Raw genomic sequence first — 23,687 nt, 5'->3', positions numbered from 1 at the left:
AGGAAACGCCGACAAATACACACAATCCATCTCTAGTCCGCATGAATAGTGCTATGAAGCAAAGCTGTGAAATGCACTTGGCTTTAAGTTTTGGCCGTTGGCACAAAACACTTTGTTCGCTTTTGTTACGTTTTCATCGCTCTTCAGTCGCATGGATAATTTCATAATGGTCATTGAAATGAAACAGCAGCAGCAGCAGCAAACAACACCACACTTCGATTCGTAGGTTTTTGCTGAGCCATCGAACAAGGGTGAAAAATGCGACTCACATACAACACAACAGAGAGCAAAAAATAACCTAATCAATAACTGTTCGCAGAGAAAATATAGCCATACTCCATATCTCTCCCTTTTTCTAGCTCACACTATGTGTGTTTCATTTGTTCGCATATTCAGCCTCCAATGGATAAAAAGTGAGCACTTTGTTTGCCACATGATTGTCTCTAGTGTCCATCAACCGCAATACCAATTGTTCACGCACAACACTCGTAACGTCTCTTGTACAGGTTGATGCTCTTGATATATTGAATTTATTACACAAAAACATGAATGGACTCTATGTGAATACCCCATGAACTGCGTCGATGGAAGGAAAAAAAATCAAATTCAATATTTATATCGCCGTTTTACGGTGCCTTTATATTTATTTGCTTTCTTATGTATTCATAAATAACTCATAAAATTTATCTTAAAAACAACATTTATTTTTATGAATCATAAGCTAGGATGAAAGCTGTAAGAATGATACTTTTTGCGTGAAATTTAATTTGATAGAAATATTCTTCTACCGATTTAATCTGAGGGTAAGACACGACCTCGCTTTCAGCGATAGAAACGAGCAAACGAGACGTACAACACTTGTGTGCTAATAAACCTTGTCTATCCCCTAGAACTTGGTGCACATAATTCTTGTGTTATTTCTCTAAATGGCATAGTAATACAAATAGAAACAGTTTCTAAACTAAATTTCCTTTTTTTCACTTCATCAAACGGTTGGAATTTCATATCGCAATCGAATTTCATGATGTGATGTGACTGAATTTCGACATTACAATTTCGATAGCACGTCTGCTGAGACCTTTTCAATGGTATCAAACGCAAATTGGATGTCTTCATCTGTCAGAAGTCTATTGGCAACCACTCGAAGGCTTGGCTCCGGGCAGTATCTCTCTACTTGTTCCAAGTAGGATGCGTTAATGATCGCCAAATTCAGTTCGATGCACTGAAATGGATACAAAAATTGAACATGATGAGAAATTCTCGTTGAGAATGGCATAATTTGAATCAATTGAACAATTTCATTCTTACCTTATCAACAATTTTCTCTAAAATTTCCACCTTTTCTGTTCGCTCTTCGTCAACATTTTTCAAATACAAATGTTTGATTGGCGAAAGTTCGTGCCCTCTGAATGTGAACCGTGTCAAGTTTTGCAATTTTCTGTAGAAACAAGAGATTTTATTTTAAAAATAGAATTTTTTTCTGTATGCAGAAAGATTTATAGATTTTTTGATGTTGATGAATGATATTCCTATTGAATCAATTTATCTTCGAAGAAATTCCGAAAATTTGGCAAAAATTCGTTACTTACGCATTCAACTTTCGGCACTTGTCATTCAATTCTTTGAACATTTCCGGTTCATTTTCGAAATGATCCAGTGCTGCGATGGCTGCTTGTGCGAGCAGCGGTGGTGTTGATGCTGAAAAACAGTATCCAAGACCAGACAAGCGCTGATGCTCAACAATGAATGTGGTGCCAACACAAAATCCACCAATCGAACCGACTGCATTTTCTAACGTTGAACAAATCAAATCCACTTCATCATGCTTCAATATCAATGAGTCGAATTAGAATTTGGTTTTTACCCATAGTTTCATGGTTGAAATGCTTACATTAACATTGAGGTGTTCGGTTATTCCACGGCCATGATTTCCCAATGCACCAAATGAGACGCTCTCGTCCAGAATCAATCGAAGCTTGTAACGTTTTCGCAGCTCAATGATTTCTCGCAATGGGCACATTTCACCTGTGTTCATGTAAATGGCTTCGACAATAATGAAGCGACGAATTTTCGATGCTTTCGATGGATTTTTGCGATCGATGGCATCTTGTTCTTTCAGCAGTCGTTCCAGGTCGGCAACGTCATTGTGTTTGAAATAGGAAATTTTACTGCGTGATGCATCAAGCCCTTTTTGAATTGAAAAATGCACACACTCATCACTGGAATGGAGGAGAAAATTGGTGGTGAACTCTTTGGAATCTATTCATTTTTTTAGTCGACAAAGGAGAGCTGAGACAGCTGATAACGTTCATTTTGAAAAGTATCACTTACACAAAAACTAAATCGCCTCGTTTGCAATAGGCTCCAATAGCACTAGCCGCTGTTGAAAATCCGTAAGAATAGACAACCGACTCTTCCATATGCATGAATTTTGCCAATCGTTCTTCAAGTTCCAAATGAACATCTGCCATTGAGTTTACCAAAAAAAAAAATCCGAATTAAAAAATCAAAGGACAATCGATTGGATGAGAGATATATCAACACTGTTTCACTACTCATTCGAATAGCCATTTATTCTTACCAATTGTTCCATAAAATCCGCGTGGTCCACATGAGCCAACTCCATACTTTCGAATAGCCTCAATGGCACTTTCCTTGATGTCCGGTAAATTGAGTAAGCCCAAATAGTTGTGTGTGGCCAAATTCAAGCAATGATGACCATTTATTGTGATTTGTTTGCCTGTTGTTGTCGTAACAATGCGTTTGTTGGTTAATACTGGGTGATTTTCCGGAACATCTTCAATCAGCTCTTCTGGAGTCCAATTTTGGATTATTGACTGCTTTTGCTGTAGAAACAATCAATTTCGATAATTCCGTATCCAACGTTCTTTAACTCTTTTAAGTGGTTTATTATAATTCGGCATTTATGTAATGTTTCTTACCTCTTCAGTGAGTTGTTTTCGATTTTTGCTGCGATACAAATACAAAATGGACAGCAAACCAATGACGAATGCAATCTCCGTACTTATCACAAACGTTGAATTCTGTGAAATGAAAACAATTGAAAACCACCTTGCTTCAAACACCAATTAAATTATATGCATTACCTTGGTTAATGAATACAGCACTTTGGCGAAAAAGCATGCGGTCGTTGATTCTGTCATGATTGCAATAAAATTATTATTTTTTATTCGCTCGGCCGCAGTTAAAATCATCAAACACTATTTCTATGCGTTTCTCCAGTGGACAATAAACGATGAATCAACTGTGTGTTTGACGTCCAGCAAATGTTCAATAATTGACATAACCTTACTTTTTTTTTATCTGAATGCCGCAAAGAAAGTGACACTTAAGCTGGATTCACACGTCTGGTGAATTTATTCGAATGGCAAGCGATTTAAATGAAAAATAAACGCATTTTTGAGCTTCAAGCAACAGGTTTCGTTCAAATTTTCAGTTTATTCACATGGGATTTATGTTTGACCATATTTTTTTTCTCATCAAGTTCATTCGCCGCAATGTAAAACAATCAGTAGACAAACAAGCTTTTCGTAATTATGTCAACAAACAAATAAACAAAACGTAACACAGATTAAATTTTGAATGCGTAAATATTAGCATAATAATGTTCTTCAATTCAAAATGCTCTTGTACAAGGCTAGTACAAGCTTCTTTATTTATCTTATTCGCCTATAAAAGAGATTATGATCTGATTAGCATGTTAGTTATCAGTTGATAATCAATTTAATCGATTCACAAAAAGAGAAGAGAAAAGAAATGAAGTTAATTATTTTGGCAGCATTGATTATGATTTTCGGTTTGGTGCCTGCTAAACCGATACCAAAGCCTCAAGCTCAAGCAGGAGGAGGAGCGTAAGAACAAAACGATTTTTTTTTAAATCCCACAAAGAAGTGAACACAAATTTGAAATTTAGAGGACTGAGAAAACAATGAAAATAGAAGATCTTCATTTAGAATTTAAAAAAAAAAACATGTTTAAAATTCCCATTGCAGGCCACCGACGCAGTTGCTATTAAACGGTATGCCCAAAAGTGGAATTGTTGGATTGGCCGATAATATTGGCGCTGGACTAGCGAATTTTGGAAATGGCCAAGGTTCAGCATTCGATGCTCTCGTTTCGAGTGTCTTCAATGCATTTGGCAACTTATTCAGTGGTATATTTGGATCGGGAGTCATCAATACAGGATTCTTGAATTACAACAATCGACCACCTGCAGACAGTGGTGCAGTTACTACGTATGTGACCATTTTTAAAATTCTTTTTTTTTATTTCACCGTATGTACAATTTGTTTTGTTTATCATTTTAAAGGGTAAAACCAGCTGCGGCTGGTGCTGCTCCTGCCCCAGCGGAAAAAAAGTGAAAGATATACTTATGCATGTTTATCATTGTGATCTCTTGGATCAGATGCATACCGAAACACTCATTCATTTCCTTCATTCGGTCGATTTCTCGCCATCCACACTTATTTATATCATCATTGTTATTTATAGACTGTACCTATGCATTGCACTTCATGACCATAATATTGTTTTATATAAGGAAAGAAATGCGAATAAAATTTTGAATTTAAAAAAAACATTAAACATCCTTACGTTAGCACAAAATGGTCAATTGAAAGTCATTTGAAGAAAAAAAATCGTTTGCGTATGCATTTGAACATTCAGATGAGTGATTCATCTGCATTGTGCAAAGCTCTTGATGTTGTGAAGAAAGCTGAATGATTCATCGTGCAACAAACAGATAGTTCTATTTAATCCCCGAACTAATCAATCAGATCAATCAGACTTCATCGAATAACGCACAAGTGAAAGACTTTTGTCTCTGACCTTTTTAGGATGAGTCGAAGGTCAGTATTAAACACATAGAATTGATAACTGAAATATGGGTATATATATGGCGAGGTTGTAGCAACGATTTCAAAAACGAGCTTCATCTCATACTTTGAACATCGTTGTGCGTGTTTTTTCACTTACCAGCCCAAAAAAGAATAATTTGCCTGTAAATAAAGGAGCTCTAAAATGTTCATAAAAGTGTTCGTTCTGATTTTGGCTTTGGCAACGCTACTTCACTGTGCACCCTTTGGAGAGAAATTTGCCTCTATAGTGAACAATTGTTTCAATAGTAAGCATTATATGCTTAAACAGTAAAATTCATTCCATCTACACATTTTTTTTTGTTTCGCCAGATTGCACGAACGCGAGAAGTAATTGCACTGAAGCAGCAGCAGGTTAGTAGATTTTTTTAACGTTTAAGTATTCCTTCCTGAGTATTTTTCAATACAAACATTTTATTTACAGGCAATTCAATAACATTGTCCAATTGTCAAATACAATCGATGTTACTCAACTTGTGTAACTTTGACAAATACTCTTTACGAGGCAATTCAAAGTCATTTAAGAGCAATCCAATCTTTACGGCGAAATTAAAAATGATGCGGTCGGAGTGAGTGCCATTTCACCATGTTTGATTCGCCAGCTAATGGCAATTGCAGTTTTTTTTCAGTGAATTCATCCAGCTCACATAATATCTGTTACGACGCGTTATCTCCTAATTGGCTGCAGCTATTTTGATTTTGTGACCATCATGCCAAAAGATTCTTTTGTTTTGTCCAATTATTATGTCAGTTGAATGTAATCACTGGTTTTTTTTAGCCCAATGAAACCAAATTGTTAGATTAGTATGCTGATTTTACTTCAATAAATATTGTCGTTTTTTACTGTACAGCACACGTAGATGAAAATAGAATTTTGCATACAGAAAGACTTTCTTTTTCTTTGTTACAAACTTTGTCCTGTTTCTTTTACCATTATAAACAAATAAAAATAAAAAATAAACAACATGTCAGCAACTTTCTTTCTGATAACACAAATCACATAATGACACAATCTCAAAATTATTTTTCATGTTTCAGAATTCAATTCAAGTAGTTTGAAGAAGAACATCACATAACTGACTAAACTTATAGCTTGAATATACTTTGTAACGATTCTCTCTAGATTAAAAAAGAGAGCGTAGCCATGTATCCGAATACGAATGAGTCGCCTTTATTATTGATTAAAAATGCTTTGTTAGATACTTGGAAGTGCTTCGCACAATGAAGATAATATACCAAGTGGAATTGTTTGAAGCATCTCAACATCGCATCATGACAAAATTCTCTCATTGTTTTATTTCTTACCCGAAAAATCTTTCTGGCATGAATGCCATAAATATGTCATAAATTCGTGATGAATAGCGAATAAAATTACAATAAATTACGCAAAATGTTCTGTCATTTGTCCTTGTGCGCTATGAATTGACGTCACATACTCGTTCACTTGAATATGGAAATCTAAGAACATTACCCTGGCGGTACAAAACAAGAACATTTGTTGAAACAGACAAAGTTTGCTGGAATAGAAATTAATATTAAAATGTATTCGTTGAAAATTTGTCGAATTTCATATTTCATTTATGTGTTTACAAATATTCGTTCCCAATGTACAACGGTATAAATAAGTGTTGATTGCCAAATGGTAATTTAGTTGAGCTCTCGTCGGGAATACAGGAAATCAGGAATACAACGCATTATCATCGAAAAGTGCAAGCTAAAAAAGTTAAATAGGCAGACCCATTAAAAAAAATCAATATCAAAATGATGTGGTGGCCATTTATCGTTTTATCTTGGAATATTCTGTGTCGGTTTGTTTTTGGTGTACCAGTGGCTCAGATATCGTATTCACAACTTCCACAAATGCCCTCTGGGATCCAATATATTGGGAATATACCTTTACCGGGAGGAATACAACAGTCGTTGCTTACGGCCAACTTTACTCCCAACCAGATTGTTACTTCAAGTGGTATTGCAACGAATCCATTTGATGTGGGACTACCAGCGACATTCGATTTCTTTGGATCAGGCATCGTTGATGCAGGAAGAGGAATTGGAAGTGCAGTGTCTTCGTTACTCGGAAGTTAGTTTTTTCTCTCGTTTGAATTCGAATAATAATCAACGAACCATGTTAATTTAAGGCAATTTTCATTTCAGAGGTCGGTCTTGGCGTCAGGTACGATTATCATTTAGAGCTCGGTTGTTGCAATCCGATCATAATGATGATCATAATGAAATGTCATTTTTAATTTCTTTTTTACACGCAGTACGCTTGTTAGTGGTTTATTAGGAATGGGTGGAATGAATACGAATGCTTATACATATTCCGTTCCAATCGGGTAATTGATGTTCGTTTTTATTCGATTATTTTCTGAAGAATTTGAAATTGGTGCGTTTCTATTGAAATATAAAAAAAAAATGCTTGCAATATTTCAGATCAAATAGCAACACTCCAACGTCAAGTCCAACACAGACTGCTCAGCCGTCACAAACTGGAACACAAACTACTTAGAAGCTGGTAGATTTGGAGTGAACAAGGAAAGAAACTGATTTAAATTTAAATAGCGAAAAAAAATGTTATGAAGAAATTCGAAATTAAACTTTTAGATGACCAACGTTGAATATGTCCAATGTGTTTAAACCACTAGATGTGTATAAAATCTCATTCTGAATTAATAGACAATTTTCAGATAGTCTCTATTGATCCTGCACAGTTTTGTCCTTGTTAGTAATCGCTCAATTTTTGTTCAGAACAAACAAGAGTGACATTAAACAAAATCTGTTTCATTTTATTTGTAAACAAAAATATTCGTGATGCGCTAGTTTTATTTCATTCTTGAAATTGTTCAATGAAATTCTTCGACAGTTCGTCGACCGAGGGATTTGTATAGTATTCATTGACTAACCCATGTGACACAATCAATTTGTTTCCGCAACGCAATAGTTTGCTATTTGTTGTAAACAATTGACTCAATTGAGTCAGAGCCAGTTACAATTCGATAATAAAGTTGTTATTTTGGAAAATGGCCAGATGTGTGGTACTAATGGTCTTTCGGAAGGTCAAGCGTAAATATTTTTCCGCCCGATCGTACAGTATAAAAGCAGTGGCCGAGAAAGTGTACAATCAACAGTTGCAAAATCACAGTCGATTGAAAAGATTCGCTTCGATTCTAGGCAGATTGAATTAAGTTCTAATTAAAGAAGAGATTAGATTATCATTGAAAGAGATGAAGCATTTAATTCTTGTGATACTGGTCATAACAGACACTCTGGTACTTGCAATACCACTACCCCAAGCACCAGCAGCTGCGGCTCCTGGAGCGCAACCGTAAGATATCAAGAACTGTGTTTCTTAGAAGAAACGTGATTTTTTGTTTAATTATTTGTTTTTATTTCCTTTCATTATTATTGCAGTAACAACTTGCCGTTGTCATTGCTAATGAATTCCATGCCTCGAAGTGGGATCGTTGGAATGGCCGATAATCTTGGCGCTGGGCTAGCGAATTTTGGAAATGGACAAGGATCAGCATTCGATGCAATTGTATCTGGCATTTTCAATGCATTTGGTAACTTCATCTCCGGTGTACTCGGTTCCGGAGCCATTAACACGGGTTTCTTGTTAGTTATTTTTCTTATGGTTTCAGTTTTTTTCCAATTGAATATTTCTTAATGTGCATATTTGATTTTCAGGAATTATAACAATCGACCTCCAGCCGATGCTGGTGCAGCGACACAGTAAGTCTAACTCATTATTGAATCTGTTACTAAAAATGATTGACCATATTTTCTATTTGATTTTCAGGGCACCTGCGGGTGGTGCGGCAACACCGTAAGTTTTTTTTTTCATTACTTTATCTGCTACTCAAATTTATTGACCATTTTTTATCCGTTCCATTTTTCAGAGCTCCTGCTGCAGAGAAATAAAAAGATACAAATCATATCGAATATACATCATAGTAATTGGTGCACTGGTGAAGCAGATAATACTGGTTATCGGCGCACATTTATATTTATGCATTCATGCACATATTTATTGTGATAAAATTTTGCGAAAATATTTATCATTTAAATCGATCAACGGTTGAAAAATTATTTATGAATTAAAATATATGTTGAATAAAAAAGTTGAAGTCAAATAAAATGAAATTGTTCACATTGTTTCACAGAATATCACAGCAAATTGAAATTCCGTTCCATCGTTTCAATGGGATTGAATTACGCATGAACGCGGTACAAAAATGCAGTTGTTAAACGTTTCGATGGAAATCGCTCTTCATTGGAAAATGTGATTGAAGGAAACGATTTTGGACACCAATTGATTTTAGCATGCCATTCAGAATTTCAGCCGAAAAAAAAAATTCTTGAATAATTGACTCCGTGCGTAAATTGAATGAAATGTATTTGTCCAACTTATTCTATAGACTTTTCGTTAGTTATTGAATTATTATGAGGAAACAAAATCGAAATTTTCCCTTCAATCTGCCATTGTTTCTGTTCAAAATTCATTTCTCATTTTTGCGTTCAAAACATTTTCTACCATCAAAATTGTGATACGCTCGCAGCAGCTGTTTAAATATTTCTTTATTCTCTGCTTAATGTGGGCTTAATTGATTTTTTTGACAAAATACTTCAGTCTCTGTTTGCAGAAGACAAATGGAATATATTTCGTTTTTGTTTTTGACGTTAATTGCGGTGAATTACGTGCAAAGTGTATTTTAAATGAACTCCCTTTTTTTTGCTGTACACAAAATGTATATATACCCCAGTGGCATTGGAATTTCAAAACTAGTATACGTCTCGACCATAAACGGTAAATAAACGCAGTGGAAACGGCAGATCAGAAAAATTAAATGACGCACCTTTCAAGCACATCATCGCAAAAGCGAGAGATAATGAAACGGTGGCTCTTCATTGTTCTGATATTCAGTGTGTGTTTTAATCAATGCGTGACAGCCAACCCAGCTCCACAATTCCAGGGTAAAATCCAATTTTAAAGCAATGATTTTAATAACACAGTGAGTGTATTCGCACATTCCGACTCATGATACGATTTTAATTACACATAGCATCATCAACAAATGGAGCATTGCCACCGGTTCTGCTTCAAAGTGCCTCCAGTTCACTGTTCCCATCATTTTTTGCTGGTGGTCCACGTTCATTCTTTGAGTCAATTGCTAGTACATTTGGTAATACGATTCTTTCCATTGCGAATGGAGCACAAGCGCTTCTCACAGGTGGGAAATAGTTACAAAAAATCCCTTTTACAATTTCAAACTCACGATCTTGAAAAAAAAAAAATTTCTCTTCAAAATCAGGTACTACGGAAGCAGTTGGTTCACTTTTGAGTTCGACTGGTGGAACAGGCAGAATAAATAGTGGAAACCAAAGAACATCCATCAGTCAGTTTCAGTGAGTTGAGAATATCATGTTTATCATCATTTTTAGAACAACAAAGAATGAAAGGGCTGTTGAAATATGTCATTGAATACCTTTTCAGACCGCTAAACCATCAGAATAATGGTGCTACAACCACACCGAACACAGTACAAACCCAAACCCCGTCGCAGTCATCTCAAAGTGGATCACAGCCAGGAACTCAAACGGAGGCACCATAATGTACCATTTATAAAACGCTACAAAAGAGAATACACCAGCCAACGATGAGCGCTTTAACAAAACACTTTCTCCTCAGTTCAAATAAATACGAAACAACAACAAAAATACCACGCAAAAAAAACTCATTCTCTCGTTGCTTGTGTCGACACATGAATTCAGCTCAAAAACAAGTGTACATATAAATGCGAGCGAGTATTTACATGCGAATAAATGAATCGGATTTTCCTTTGATATGTAAAGTTCTACCGTATTTCCGTATTGTCTGTGTCAATGGTTTTCTGCTTATGTAAACGCTGCGTAATGTTGAAACGCTTCGTTGTTCTCTCCATCTCATTTTCCCTCTCTCTGCTTCTCTACGGTTGCCTCATCTTCCTTTTGTATCCATTTCCACTTAATTGAATCTGACGAGCGAAAAAGCTTTTATCTCTCATACCACACGTTCACGTTCGTCATTTCCCCTCATTTTTGGTGTTTGGCACAACACACATTGACAGGTCTCCATACGCAATAAAAACAGTCAAGCGAGCGGTTTCGATAGCAAAACAACAACATGATGTAAGTGCGACGAAAGAGAGAAAAAAAAATCAATTTTTCGCTCAGTGTTCTTTCGTTATTTTTGTTGGTGTATTTAGAGCTGTTCTCTTGAAAAATTGGAATATGAAATATTTCGCAATGTTTTTCAATCGTCATTTGTTAGTTATTTGAATCTTTTATTATTTTCGTTGATGAATGCCATGAAAATGTGCAAAATTCGTATTTTATTGTTTTTTCTTCTTTTTTTTCTCGTTCTTTCTCACTGTCAGTGGCAAGCAAGCAGCAGTACGTTTAAAGAATTCTTCGGCTGATCGGAATTGTCATCCGATTCTAGATTGTTTGCACATTGTTTTGGATAAAAATCAATACGGTTTGAGATTATTGGAAATTGCATCAGGCACTGGACAGCATGTGGGATATTTTGCACCTGCATTCCCAAATATTGCATTCTATCCAAGCGAATATGAAACATCGATGTTTGGCAGCATTCGTTCATACACCGAATCGTTGTCAAATGTTGCTCTCCCAATGACGATCGATGTCAGGTAATTTAATTTTGTTTTCTTTTTTAGATCATCTCATTATTGATATATTTTTGACAACGAAATTTTTTATTCATTTTAAATTTTTGTTCAATTTTATCATTTAATTGTTAGACAACCGTTTGGCACCAAGTGGAATTGGCATGTGGCAAATTTGCAACCAACCAAAGTGGCTGGCACATTTGATTACATGCTCAACATAAATATGATTCACATTACGCCTTGGAGCTGCACCGAAGGTCTATTTAAAAATGCATCTGGCCTCCTGAAACCCAATGGTATCTTGATCACATACGGCCCATATGCATCGAATGGTGTTCTTATACCCGAAAGTAATGTGAATTTTGATCAATATCTACGCTCAACCAACACGGATTGGGGCGTTCGAGATTTACGAGATCTGCAACAATTGGCACTCACCTACAGCATTTGTTTGGAGAAAATCTTCGATATGCCAGCCAACAATAAAGTTTGTATTTGGCGCAAAAGTTCACAGCAAACAAACAACGCACACACCACAAAATAAAACAACAAAAAACAAGTGGAAAAAAAAACATGAACAAATCCATCAAAATGAATACAATCAAAGCAATAATGATTTTAAACAAACAAAAAAACAAAAAAAAAACGTAAGTTTCTGTGTTCACCAAGTGAATGTTAATATTTTAATGGGATACGTACGTTTATTTATTGTTAGAAAACCCCTTATCCAGAGAAGAACAGAAAACAAATACGTGTCCAATTGAAATGAAACAAAAATTTTTAAACTGAAAACGAAAATAAACAACAAAAATTTTATCAATGAATTTTACAACGAAAATTTACCGCACATTCAAAACGTGCTATGTATTATGTATGTTTGCGATGCCAAGTTTATTTTTTGTCTTCTCTTTTTTTTATTGTTGTACTTACCCACACTTATATAAGATTACCAGCGAATTTTAGTGTAACAAAATATTTTAATTGCAAACAAGGGAAAGAACAACAACCAATGGCACTTGTTAACAAATTGAAATTGATTCGACTGATGAAAAAAATGAACGCCGAAATGGAAATGAAAATTTTATTGTTGATAACCACCTTATAGATGACCTGAAAAAGAATTGAATATTGTTAGAAGTTTTATTGAAATCATATGCTATGGAAATGAAAATGCCAATCGAATTTTATACTGTTAATTTGTATCTCTGTAGCTTTTTTGCATTTTATTGATTGATTCTTTTGTTCTCTCTGTCTGTGTCTTGTTTGCAATTTTGCTGACATTTTGATCGTATCATGTTTTCTTCTTTTTTTCTCAATTTTTATCCGAATCTCGTTTTTTCTCCATATTTATTCTGATTATTTTATATTTTAAGGAAATTTCGCTTCTGTTTGTTTTTTTTTATCCCTGCTGGATAATGCATTGCATTTAATTCGACTCCTTCATCACCATCATTTTGTTTCTTTCTTCGTTTTTTCTGTGTGTTTTGTTCAATGCATTTTTTTTTCTATGAATATATAATTTTTAGATATTATATATGAAGACATATAAACATTACTCGGTTATACGTAATATAAGAGAAAAATTGTTTGTTGAATTTTAAGTTCCTTTCCCAATTGTCAATTGTAAACATTGGTTAATGTGGTCATCGATAATAAATAGCATTTTATGACCAATAAAATATGGGTGTTTGTATTTTTTTCTTCTTTCACTTGCAAAATATTGCATCAGATGAATGTCTATTAAATAGCTTCTTTAGTCACTGTCAATTGTTTTCCACACAAAAAAAAAAATATATCTATTTTTGACATGAATAAAAAGAGTGTGTATGTTCTAATTAGATCTTCTTAAACAATCGGATTACATAAATTCAAATTATATATATATAAAAAAAAAATGTTTATTCTATCATAAAATAAAAAGAGAAAAAAGAATTCTATTGGTTTGAATTGCGGAAAATAATGTGAATTCAAACGGTTTTTTCTTGGATGACATAAAATATGACTCATTCAATGATTTCAAATCAGATTGAATTCTAGTCTAGATTCGTATATGTTTGCTCACCAAAATTGAGAGTGTAATTTAGAGCGCAAATATGCTGTTCGACACTCTTAATTGAAATGCTTTTCTGTTGGCTTACATTTCTCAAATGTAATATAGTTGTGAGATGAATGCAATCATACCATTCGGGTTCACTGTCACATTCATATCAAACAGAAAATCATTCCCGAGAGAGTGTTGCTATTTTTTGCCCATTGTTTTTTCTCTTTGCTACAATCATGGATTCTGTTGATTATATTATATTTTCCAGAATATTGTGTTACTTTAGCAATAATGTTCTTCAAGTGTGTATACATATCCTACTCTTCATTACGGATTAGAAATCTCGAATGACTCATTTGTAATTATGGGTGAGTGAGTGTATGTTTTGTTGTTGTTGCATTCTGTGTGTGTATGTGAATTACGAATGTTTGATACATCGGAATAAGTTCATGTAATTGTTATATAACAAATTAGGTTGTTGTTGCTGTTTTTTTAATCGGATTTTTTTTTTTAAGCTGATGCTTGTTTTAGTGTTTACTTTTCCTGCTGCTTGTAAAATGCCTCTTTGCCATTTTCAGTAGGTTTGGAGAAGAAAAAACTCGGAACTCTCAGTCTTAATGCCTAATCTCATGTCGAATTGTTTAGGTCCCTTCGAATGTAGAACAAAATGTACGGTTTACATTCAGCCACTGCGCTCGTTTGCACCTGTTTCACGGTTTGATCGTTGAAATGCATCCATGTGCCATTGTTGTTCGCATATGATGTATAATGACCACAACTCGAACTGCAAATAGATTAATATTTGTCATAGAAAATTGTTTTATAATGCAATTTCTTTAATCAAATACATCAAAGACCTCGATGAAAATGATAAAATCGAATTTCGAAAAACCTTTCGAACAAACTAAAATCTCAACCTTTTTCCACCCCTTACCCATTGCCATGATGAACGATAACCGCAGCTAGATCATAAACATTATTGTTCAAATTGGAGCGTCTGGTCTCGGGTACATTGTTCAACACATACTGTGACATGTCCAATGATTTAATTGGAAATTTGATACGTAAATCAATTTTCGTTCGGAAAAAGTTATTCCAGCGGAAACGTTTGATGTGCAAACACAGTACATTCGGTAGTCGACGGATCCAGAAACGTTTGGTTGACTTTTGTTTGCACTTACACGAGTTACAGTAATATAATTCGGTTTCGGCCAACTCTTCCACCTGAAATTGCGTTTTTATTTTCATTTAAATATTTGATAAATTCCATTTCTATAAAATTTAATTAATTATGTGGTTTTTGTTGGGTTAAAGTGAATTGAATTTTCACAAAATTGGTGATTTGACATTTTCATCACTGAAATACTTGGTGATTTGAGGTTAAAATAGTATGCACACCTCTGTGAAACTTGATAGACAATCGGCTATGTTACAAACGGGGCGACCATCAGCGTCGGTTTCTTTGTAGAATTTCTCGGGAATGTCTAACGATAGATCCAAGAAAGGGTCATGCTTTTTGCTCTCCATTCCACAGATTAGACAACGCACCTGAATGACAAAGGTAACAATTATGAAGTTGATAATTTTTTCTGATGTTAATGATGAGCCATCATCGATGATGACAACGACAATTTTCTTAAGTCAGGTACAATTTTCTTTTAATAAAAATCACATTTTTGTATCCTTATAAATTACCTCACTCTGTAGCGTGCCACCAAAGACATTTGTGACGATTGAACTTTTATTTCGAAATGTGGCGTTGCTTGGTTCGCTGCTTAGACCGTTTCCATCGCTTCCATTCCAATCTTTGATTGTGAATTTTTGTGTGCCATTCGTCGATTCCGGAGCTGTGATCACATACTGTAGTTCAGTGTGCAGACGATCGAGCATATAGCGCAGGAATTCATGTGCATCGTGTTGTCGATGGCCACGGAACTGTGGTACAACTTTCCAAATGACCAAGAACAAGCATTCGGGAGAGATCGCTTTTGAGCCGTCACCACCTTGGCTGAGATTGATTAATACTTTGCGTAATTCTTCGGCGACATTTGCATCGCTCACGCTCTCTTTCAGCGAACGTGAGTAGTAAACACGTTTCTGTTGTTGCTGTGTTGATTTTGTTTCTAGCGATGGCAGCGTGTTGAAGTACAAGCTAAACTCTTCGATATTGTTCAGCGATTGTAGCACTGAATTCATGAAACATGTGTTACCTAAATTTCTCAGGCCGATGACCTGTATCATGCAGCAACAGAAAAAAAAACTAATCAAAAAAAGCAACAATTTGTTTGGTTCAATTCAAAAAAAAAAAAAAAAATCTGTATATTGAGTGTTGTTTTCGTTCATCATACTGACCTTTCGGAGTAATTTCTTTTTTGTCGGTGATTCGTTGCCGTTTTCATTCTGATTTGAATTTGTACGTTTTCGTGGTCGCAATCGTCGACCAGTTGTTGGTGATACGACGCCCGGAGTCGATTCATCATACCATCCGGAATCGCTGGACGATGTGCTAGCTGATCCTTTTGATGATTTAACTGAAGACGATTCGTCAAGCGAATTTGATGCTTCCGATGATGAATCATCGTCCTTGAACTCCTCCCGCAAATTGTCCAACAAATGCTTACCGTTAATTACAAAATCATCACATTTGTAGCAATACACCGAGCAATTCAGTGTGTTTAAGCAAACATTGTGCTGTGTATTCAATGTCGAGTGATGCAGTGCATGCCCATTTTCATAGCGACCGCACAACACTTGGCCGCAATTTAAGCACATCCAATTCTCTTTGTCCGATGTGCATTCTGAAACGAGTAAATAGAAAAACGGTTTGCATTAAAAAATGGAACACCATTTTTCTCTCCTTTCTCTGACTCTCTCTCTCTGTCTCTTTTTCAATTCCTCTCTATTTCGAACTTTGATTCGAGTGAAATAATTCTTTTGAAAGAGTACAAATTCTGCAACGAAATTTTATGGTTCAGCATTCATCATATTTTCTTCTTTTTTTTTTGCTCAAGTGAAAAATCCGTTGCACCCGTTAAGTCCTGCTACCGAATATTTTGCACCATTTTAAGTACACCATGGCTGAGCGAATGAGACAGAAATGCTAGCAAATTCTATTGAGCGAAATGGAAACAGTGTTTCAGATTGTTCCATCTCGCTCTGTCATTGAGTTTTTCTCATGTATCTAGCTAAAGCAGCGCCAGTAGTAAAAACACATGTCTAAAGAGTGTTTCAGTGTATTTGTCACACTTTGCGAATACTGAAGTGGCAAAGTGCTTGAAAATCGGAACAACTCAAAATGCGTCAGCTCAATGTCTAGCGCGAATAAAATCCGACATGCGAACGATTAGTTAGTCGCTGTCTGTTCGTCAGACGGAACACAGGTCAAAAGCACCTCCAGCCACATCAATTGTCGACATCAAATGGTTTTTTTTTTCTTTTATGTGAACCTATTTTTTTTTCTTCTCTGTTTGCGTCTGTGAATTTCGAAACAATGAATATGCTGCTGCTACGATTGAGCAATAGAAAAATTAGTATGAAAATGATTCGGACAGTGATTATTGAAATGGAATTTTTCGATTGACCTTTGGATTTTTTTCGCTTACATATACACACACAATCTACACAACTACTAATGAAGATGAGAGTAGCTGAAGAAAGAAAAAAACTGGGAATTGCGTGCAAATTAAGGCTAGTCTGGCTGTCAAAGGTATTCTGGCCGATGTATAAGCAATAATTTTGATGTTGCGTTAATGAAAAGAGCAAAAAAAAAACCAAACGGCCCGAAGAAAAACTTCGCGTGGATCCATACTACAGCCATGCACACAGCTAAAGAAATTCGATGTTTGTGTATACATATTCTGTTGTTGTTGTTGTTGTTTTTTTACGTCGATCGAATCTCACACATAAAATATGCTAATATGCTGAGCTATATAGTTCATATCTCTTTTCTCTACGGTCACACGCATACATGCACAGCGACACCGTACAAACACATTGACAACCACAATATACACACATAATCCATATGGTATTACACAATCACTTCAAGTGAAATACTCACAACGTTCGAGCACTCGTTTGTGTGACAATAAAGCGAAGAGAAGAGAAGAAAAATAGAATACACATCATACTCAATGCTACACGAACAACTAACAAAGACTTACGCTTATTTCGTGGAAGAAAAAAAAAAGAAAAATGGATTCGATTTGTGATTTCGGATGCAAATGAAACATAAAACGAAAATCAATAACACTGATTCTTTTTCGATTTGTGTGTATTTTTCTTTCACTTCATTCATTTTCTCGAAAGAATGACGCGTTTTTATTGTGTTTTTGAATTTTAGTTTTTATCAATTTGACGAAATATGAAGTCATGTTAAAGACATATTTGCTGACGATGAAGCACATTCTTTGTTCGGTGCCATATTTTATTTCAACTCTGATTTGCAAATGCAGGCATTGTTTTGCCAATGCAGGAAATGTTTTGTTAATGTAGTCCATTTACAGTTGAACTTTATTGCCGTCGCAGGAGGCTGTGTGATGGCAATCTATCATCGAAGACAAATGCTAATTTTATCGATGGAATAAAAGAACTCTCTCTCACACGCGAACACACTTTGCATAACATTTTTAAAACCAAAAATTTATTTCAATCATTTTGTTCATTGTGTGGCCATTCGGAGTACACGGAGCAATTATTGCCGTAGTCTAAAGAGCCGTATCGATTTTTTATATGCGCACACAAGTGTTTAGTGTCCGAGAAGTAAAAAAGGGCATCTCCGATGCAACTCGTTGAACTTATGACGATCGTAATCCAAAAATAAAGCATTCTGATGTCACAAAAATACGAAAAATAATGAAAATGCTTAGAAAAAAAAAACGACAACTGACTGCCTGACTGTGCCAAGAATTTCGACATAATACTTTCAAAAACTATAGGCATTAAGGCTTGAAGCGCTCCGTTGAAAAGAAATATTTCGGCCTTTTTTTCTCACGAAAATCTAATAATTTGGTCACTTTTCTTTGGCAAATTCATTACGTAAATCAATGTAGTCAAAATTTTAGAGACAAACTTCGGCCCAATGACAAACAAATGAAATAAATGAGCACTTGAAATATGGCAGATAAATTTTCTCTCGCTTAGAGGTCGACATCTTATATTTTTTCTGTTCTTCTCATTGCATTTACCTAAACATCTCCACTGAATGCCGCCACTACTGTTTAATTCTGTTGATGCTCGGTTACCGCTACTTGTACTGAGTTCACACTTTTTATTTTTAATAAAATCGCGATTAACTTTGACACTGTCACGTAAATGTGGACACTCCATGTTTGTAATTGGTGATCGAACTAATCGACTCGTTGATTGGTTTGTTTCACTTGGAAATTGTGTCTATCAATTGAAATTGTCGTGTTAGCTTCGGTTCAGTTTGGCGAAAAAAAAGGCGATTCACAGTTTTCGTTTTCGATATCAATTGTAAACTTGAACCCGTTCTTCATTCGACCAATGTGTTGGCTATCCGTAGCTGCTGCTGCTGCTGCTGCTATTCACTTACACACACTTTTTGTAGTTGTTCACGTCGTCAGTGAATTTTGTGATTAGGCAAAATAACAACAACACATCAAAATGTTTTATTGAATTCCTCGTAATGTTCAACTCTTTATTACTGCAATGACAATCTGTTCGGTGCTTGTCAAATTCGATGGCGAATATTTATTCGTGTTTCATTTCACAAAAAACAAAAATGTCCACCAAATAGCCTCTTCGTGCAGAGCATTGCCGTTTTCGCCAATTCGGATAAAACTTCTATTATTTCACTCCACTTCTCTCTGTTGCGAATTACAACAACAATAGCAACAACAAAAAATTATACGGATCAAGAATGAAAGAAAAAAAAAAGATTTTTTTTTTCTCTTCACTTTGCCACACTACGTTTATGTTATACTGTGTGTTGATGATATTTCTATTGCTGCTTGTGGTGCTGCCAACAACCAGCGCACTCGCACACATTCACATGCACACGTACACACCGAGTTCACAGTGTTTCCTCGTTTGCTTCGCTTCAAATAGCATTGACGATTTCAGTGGTGATGATGTGTGTGTGTGTTTCTTAACATGATTTGCCTTTCAATGTGGTCGTTAGAAGTCATTACATTTCAGATCCAGCGTAGCTATACGGATTAACTTGCACTCACACACAGACACTACGAAACAGACCAACACATTCACCAGGTCATATGCTATTACCTTGTTTCGATGCTGGAGACTGAAAACACACACATGTCACACACTACGCTGTACTTGACTTAATTTTTTTCTTTGTTATTTTTATCTTTTTTATTATAAGACGCAAATTAATGGAGCTATTCGAGCCCTTCCTTTGAAAAACATAAAATTTTCCAAACAATAAAATGCTCGCTTTCAACGAAACATTCCATTTAAACAAAGTCTAAAATAAAAATTATCCAATTTTTTTTTTCACTGGCCATTAATTTTCGTACAAAATTAGAGTATTCACTCGCTTTCTCGTTACGAAGAGAGACGGCTATATTGTGTCAATTGAATGCTCAATGAAGGGGAACACTGGGAAGAGCCAATATGAACGAAATATAAGCGAATGAGTAAAATTACTCGTGCCATCTCATAAAATATTCTGTTTCTTTCCGTTTGCTTTGAGTGAAATTTGGCCAATACATGAAGCTTACTGTGAGTTTTTCCACTTGATGCGATGTCGCTTATGACACTGCGGAGCGAAGCACAATCAATCCACTTTTCATGATTTTTCTGCTGAAATCACTTTGAGTGAAAAGTGATGAAAATGTGAAATTTTGTCCAAAAAATACCTCAAAAGAGAAGATTGCAATAAAGATGCACTGATGATAGGGTCATTTTGTTCTTAGGGTCATTAAAAACGCATTAAACGACTAAAAATGACCGAAATGACTTCAAAAACCGACGGCTTAAATGTGAAGCTCAACGTTCAAACACCTGTCAATGCCAATTCAAAACGATTGCCATGAAGTTAGTTTGATTCGAATGTGATCGAAAAACCGGCTCTCTTCCACAACCATTATACGAAATCGGACCTTATTTATACGTGCCATACATGCGATTTTCGCATAATGCGACTCAATCGCATGAATCACCTTTTTTATTCAATATAATTATATTCATATAAATTGAATACGAATGGTGGTAGAGAGAGAGTATAACGTCGAAGCACAACACACATCTCGCGCGTTGAATGAAAAGACCAGTCGATTCATAGTTGCGATGTAAGAAAGACGTGTGTATCGGTAAACATAAACGTGAAACCGAACAGTTTCAAACAGCGAAATTGGGAAAATAACTATATCGCTTGGTACACACGAATATTTCGTGTAACTCGGTTGTTATTATTAGGTGAATTTCGTGTCCGCGGTGCACTCTTTTAATGGAATGTCTGTATACACGCTAGACATTCTTACATCTATAGACAAGCAGACGTGTTTTCTCTCTTTCTCCCTCATCTATCTACTGGTGTCATCGTTGTCGTGGTTGCTGAATACAGAAAGGAAAAAATGAAGCGTTTGTTATAGAGAGATAGAAAAAAAAAATGATTACTGTTGACCTCGTCGCAGAATAAAAAATCGCACGGTTTGGCATCGAAATTTTTCGATTGGCACATAAATATAGAATCAAAGAGGGTAGAAAAAATAACATTAAAGTTGCACTTGGTCGCGTCAATCATAGCAAAAGTGTTGTTTATGTAACTGTAAACATAGTGTGTAGGTAAAGTGAAGAAGAAAAAAAAAAAAACAAAAATAAATCGGTGAGACAACAACAATAGCGAAAGTGTATCCATCGAATACGTACTATGATGGAAACAGTAGTCTGAGCGGCGGCGGCAACGGCAACAACTGCGGTATCTACAAAATAGAAGCGCAAGCTTCGTTTAAATAGTGCTGTTTTTTTCTTATGTTAATTTTTTTTAATTTCGAAAGAAATAAAAAAACACACACAAACGCGACAAAGTGTCTTGATTTTGTTACCTTTTTTTTTACCATATTATTGACTGTTGCCGCGCACATATACTTAATTCCGATAGAGTCTGTATGTTTACATTCATCGTGTGTTGAGTCAAACTAGTTCGAAATAAACAGTGTTATGCAGCATTTTTCTGTCTGTCTCATCTCGCTCTCACACGTGCTCTGTCTTATGAATTCATCTCAGTTTCGGCCATAACAAAAATTGTGAATACATTTGTTTTTTTCTTCTGTGTCATCTTTTGGCTGCAAAGTGGTGCACACAAAATACGGAATTGCATGACAAAAATTATACGAATGCGGTCAACACAGTGGCGACCTTTTGCCCCACTGTTTATGACGACCAAAGAAACAACCGCGGTCAACACACATCACAGTAGAATTTAGTGAGTGTGTGCTATTTTTCGCGTACAAGAATACGCGACTGTTCAAGTCTGCAACTCAACAACAGGCAATATCGTGCTTAAATGGAACACGGACGACGACGACGACGACGACGACAGTGAATGCTTTCATATGGTGTGCATTTTTGATTGTCGTTCATAAGCGAGCAAGTTGTCTTAAGCACCGGTATGTAGATTGTAGAATCCAATGACAGGATTGTCACACACGGATCCACCTAAGAAAAAACTGACACACGACACTCGAAGGTGAAGTGTCATGTTCTAATATAAGTACGTGGCTGAGTTCTAACTCGAAAAACCATAGAGAAAACAGAACAAAACGACACAATCACACACACTCGACCGGATTAGACTGAAGAGAAGACTTTCGGTACGGGAATTCAGGCGATTCACTCTTTTTGATCGTGTCTTTGGGCTACTTTACTTTGTGCTCTATTCTCTTACACTCTCTTTCAACGCTCTGCGAACGCTGGTGCGAGGGGGAGCACAAGAGACGGAGAAAAAGGGAGAGATAGTTTGGTCGTGTTGAGCGGGTTACACATGGGCAAAAAAAAAAAACAAGAAAAATTGCCAAAAGCAACATAAACATAGACAAAAGCAATAAAGCTACAGCATCGCATAGTACACACGGCAGCCGAACTATGTGTAATGGCCATAAATTATTCAGTCGTTCTACTGCAGTAACAACGCCAAAGCAACCGCAATTCGACTAACCATAGCGAACCCAACCAACACACACACACATCCATTGGTTCTATGTGGATGCAGCAGTAGCAGCAAAGCCGAACATATTCAGATTTCCAATCGAATAGATACACAAAAGAAGCTCTGCTCTCGCTTTTGGAATTTTTACCATCTGTGAATGTGTGCTTTGGTATGCTGTTTGGCAAACGAACGTGTGTCTGCTGCATCGATTCTTGGCCTCAGTCAAGCGTTGTGCGACACACTCAACTCGGGCCATCGAATGGCAATGGTGTAAATTGCAGTGCAATATCTGAACTTCGAAATTTGGACAGTCCGTCGTTCGACTGCGTTCGCGAAATTACACAGCCAATCGGTATTTATGATTGTCATGAACTGTAAATAGAATATTGTTCGCACAATTTCTGAATTGATTAAGTGCCCGTGATTTTTGTACGATTAGATAATCGAACCGAATATTTTCCGATTTTTGTTGTGGTTTTTTTTTTTTTAAATATAACATTTTAGTCAGTTTGAATCGATGAGTGACAAAGGAAAATAACACTGATTTATTTGATGGAAAATATTTATCATTTGATTACACAAAAGAAACACTGAACATATTTACCGTCCGTTGAATGTCTAATGCAATTGATTCCACTTGGATGCATGACGTTTTGTTTACGAAAAAGGAGAAAGAGAAAGAGACATACACACATTGAAAAAAGTGTACGGTGTTTAAACAACACTAAAAACTAGTGTGAATTGCATGACATGACTAATTTCAAGTGGAGTGTACCCAATTAAGCTTTGTTTTACGCTCATTCAATACGGTGCCGTGCACAGAACCAGATGTATTCAGTGCACATCTCCTCGTTCTGCTTCTAACAGCCGCTTGAAATTTTTTCAACATTATTATCCTTATTAAAAGAAGGAAAAAAATATAAAACCATAAACATTCACTGTAGATA

The 23,687-nt window shown here is 35.8% G+C and overlaps 6 protein-coding genes and 1 long non-coding RNA gene across 8 annotated transcripts; 5 read left to right on the top strand and 2 right to left on the bottom strand.

The window, feature by feature from the left end:
• Positions 1-605: 605 nt before the first annotated feature.
• LOC129567403 (serine palmitoyltransferase 1) lies at positions 606-3,308 on the bottom strand. The gene is made up of 8 exons (XM_055444263.1): positions 3,108-3,308; positions 2,943-3,044; positions 2,582-2,846; positions 2,332-2,464; positions 1,892-2,219; positions 1,590-1,825; positions 1,309-1,438; positions 606-1,222 (listed from the first exon to the last, which is right to left on the bottom strand). Exons 1-8 carry the CDS (start codon positions 3,213-3,215, stop codon positions 1,049-1,051), a joined length of 1,476 nt encoding a protein of 491 aa, XP_055300238.1. The 5' UTR covers positions 3,216-3,308; the 3' UTR covers positions 606-1,048.
• A 1,653-nt stretch (positions 3,309-4,961) lies between these two features.
• On the top strand, positions 4,962-5,743 carry LOC129567401 (uncharacterized). Its single transcript, XR_008687852.1, has 3 exons — positions 4,962-5,143; positions 5,208-5,249; positions 5,320-5,743. It is a non-coding gene; the product is annotated as an uncharacterized LOC129567401 (long non-coding RNA).
• Positions 5,744-6,559: 816 nt separating this feature from the next.
• Positions 6,560-7,875, top strand: LOC129567399 (uncharacterized). Its single transcript, XM_055444259.1, has 4 exons — positions 6,560-6,975; positions 7,050-7,068; positions 7,160-7,231; positions 7,329-7,875. Exons 1-4 carry the CDS (start codon positions 6,657-6,659, stop codon positions 7,402-7,404), a joined length of 486 nt encoding a protein of 161 aa, XP_055300234.1. The 5' UTR covers positions 6,560-6,656; the 3' UTR covers positions 7,405-7,875.
• Positions 7,876-8,031: 156 nt separating this feature from the next.
• LOC129567398 (uncharacterized) lies at positions 8,032-9,027 on the top strand. The gene is made up of 5 exons (XM_055444258.1): positions 8,032-8,220; positions 8,307-8,510; positions 8,583-8,627; positions 8,695-8,721; positions 8,795-9,027. The coding sequence occupies exons 1-5, from the start codon at positions 8,120-8,122 to the stop codon at positions 8,814-8,816; spliced, it is 399 nt and encodes a 132-aa protein (XP_055300233.1). The 5' UTR covers positions 8,032-8,119; the 3' UTR covers positions 8,817-9,027.
• A 612-nt stretch (positions 9,028-9,639) lies between these two features.
• LOC129567397 (uncharacterized) lies at positions 9,640-10,758 on the top strand. The gene is made up of 4 exons (XM_055444257.1): positions 9,640-9,869; positions 9,959-10,126; positions 10,208-10,301; positions 10,390-10,758. The coding sequence occupies exons 1-4, from the start codon at positions 9,743-9,745 to the stop codon at positions 10,505-10,507; spliced, it is 507 nt and encodes a 168-aa protein (XP_055300232.1). The 5' UTR covers positions 9,640-9,742; the 3' UTR covers positions 10,508-10,758.
• A 104-nt stretch (positions 10,759-10,862) lies between these two features.
• On the top strand, positions 10,863-13,245 carry LOC129567396 (UPF0585 protein CG18661). Of its 2 annotated transcripts, none has more exons than XM_055444256.1 (3): positions 10,863-11,063; positions 11,312-11,587; positions 11,699-13,245. In XM_055444256.1, exons 1-3 carry the CDS (start codon positions 11,059-11,061, stop codon positions 12,108-12,110), a joined length of 693 nt encoding a protein of 230 aa, XP_055300231.1. In that variant the 5' UTR covers positions 10,863-11,058; the 3' UTR covers positions 12,111-13,245. The 2 variants fall into 2 exon arrangements, with proteins under 2 accessions (XP_055300231.1, XP_055300230.1); XM_055444255.1 differs by lacking the exon at positions 10,863-11,063 and adding an exon at positions 11,068-11,200.
• Positions 13,229-20,158, bottom strand: LOC129567395 (ubiquitin carboxyl-terminal hydrolase 3-like). The gene is made up of 7 exons (XM_055444254.1): positions 19,637-20,158; positions 18,794-19,435; positions 15,960-16,405; positions 15,303-15,839; positions 15,006-15,155; positions 14,542-14,831; positions 13,229-14,391 (listed from the first exon to the last, which is right to left on the bottom strand). The coding sequence occupies exons 2-7, from the start codon at positions 18,933-18,935 to the stop codon at positions 14,235-14,237; spliced, it is 1,722 nt and encodes a 573-aa protein (XP_055300229.1). The 5' UTR covers positions 18,936-19,435; positions 19,637-20,158; the 3' UTR covers positions 13,229-14,234.
• Positions 20,159-23,687: the final 3,529 nt, after the last annotated feature.

This window comes from Sitodiplosis mosellana, unplaced genomic scaffold, assembly GCF_009176505.1.
Source record: "Sitodiplosis mosellana isolate CC-2019 unplaced genomic scaffold, AAFC_SMos_1.0 Smas_scaffold_11, whole genome shotgun sequence".
Taxonomy (NCBI): Eukaryota; Metazoa; Arthropoda; class Insecta; order Diptera; family Cecidomyiidae; genus Sitodiplosis; species Sitodiplosis mosellana.
The sequence above is the reverse complement of the archived record's forward strand: the minus strand, read 5'-3'. Positions and strand labels throughout refer to the sequence as shown.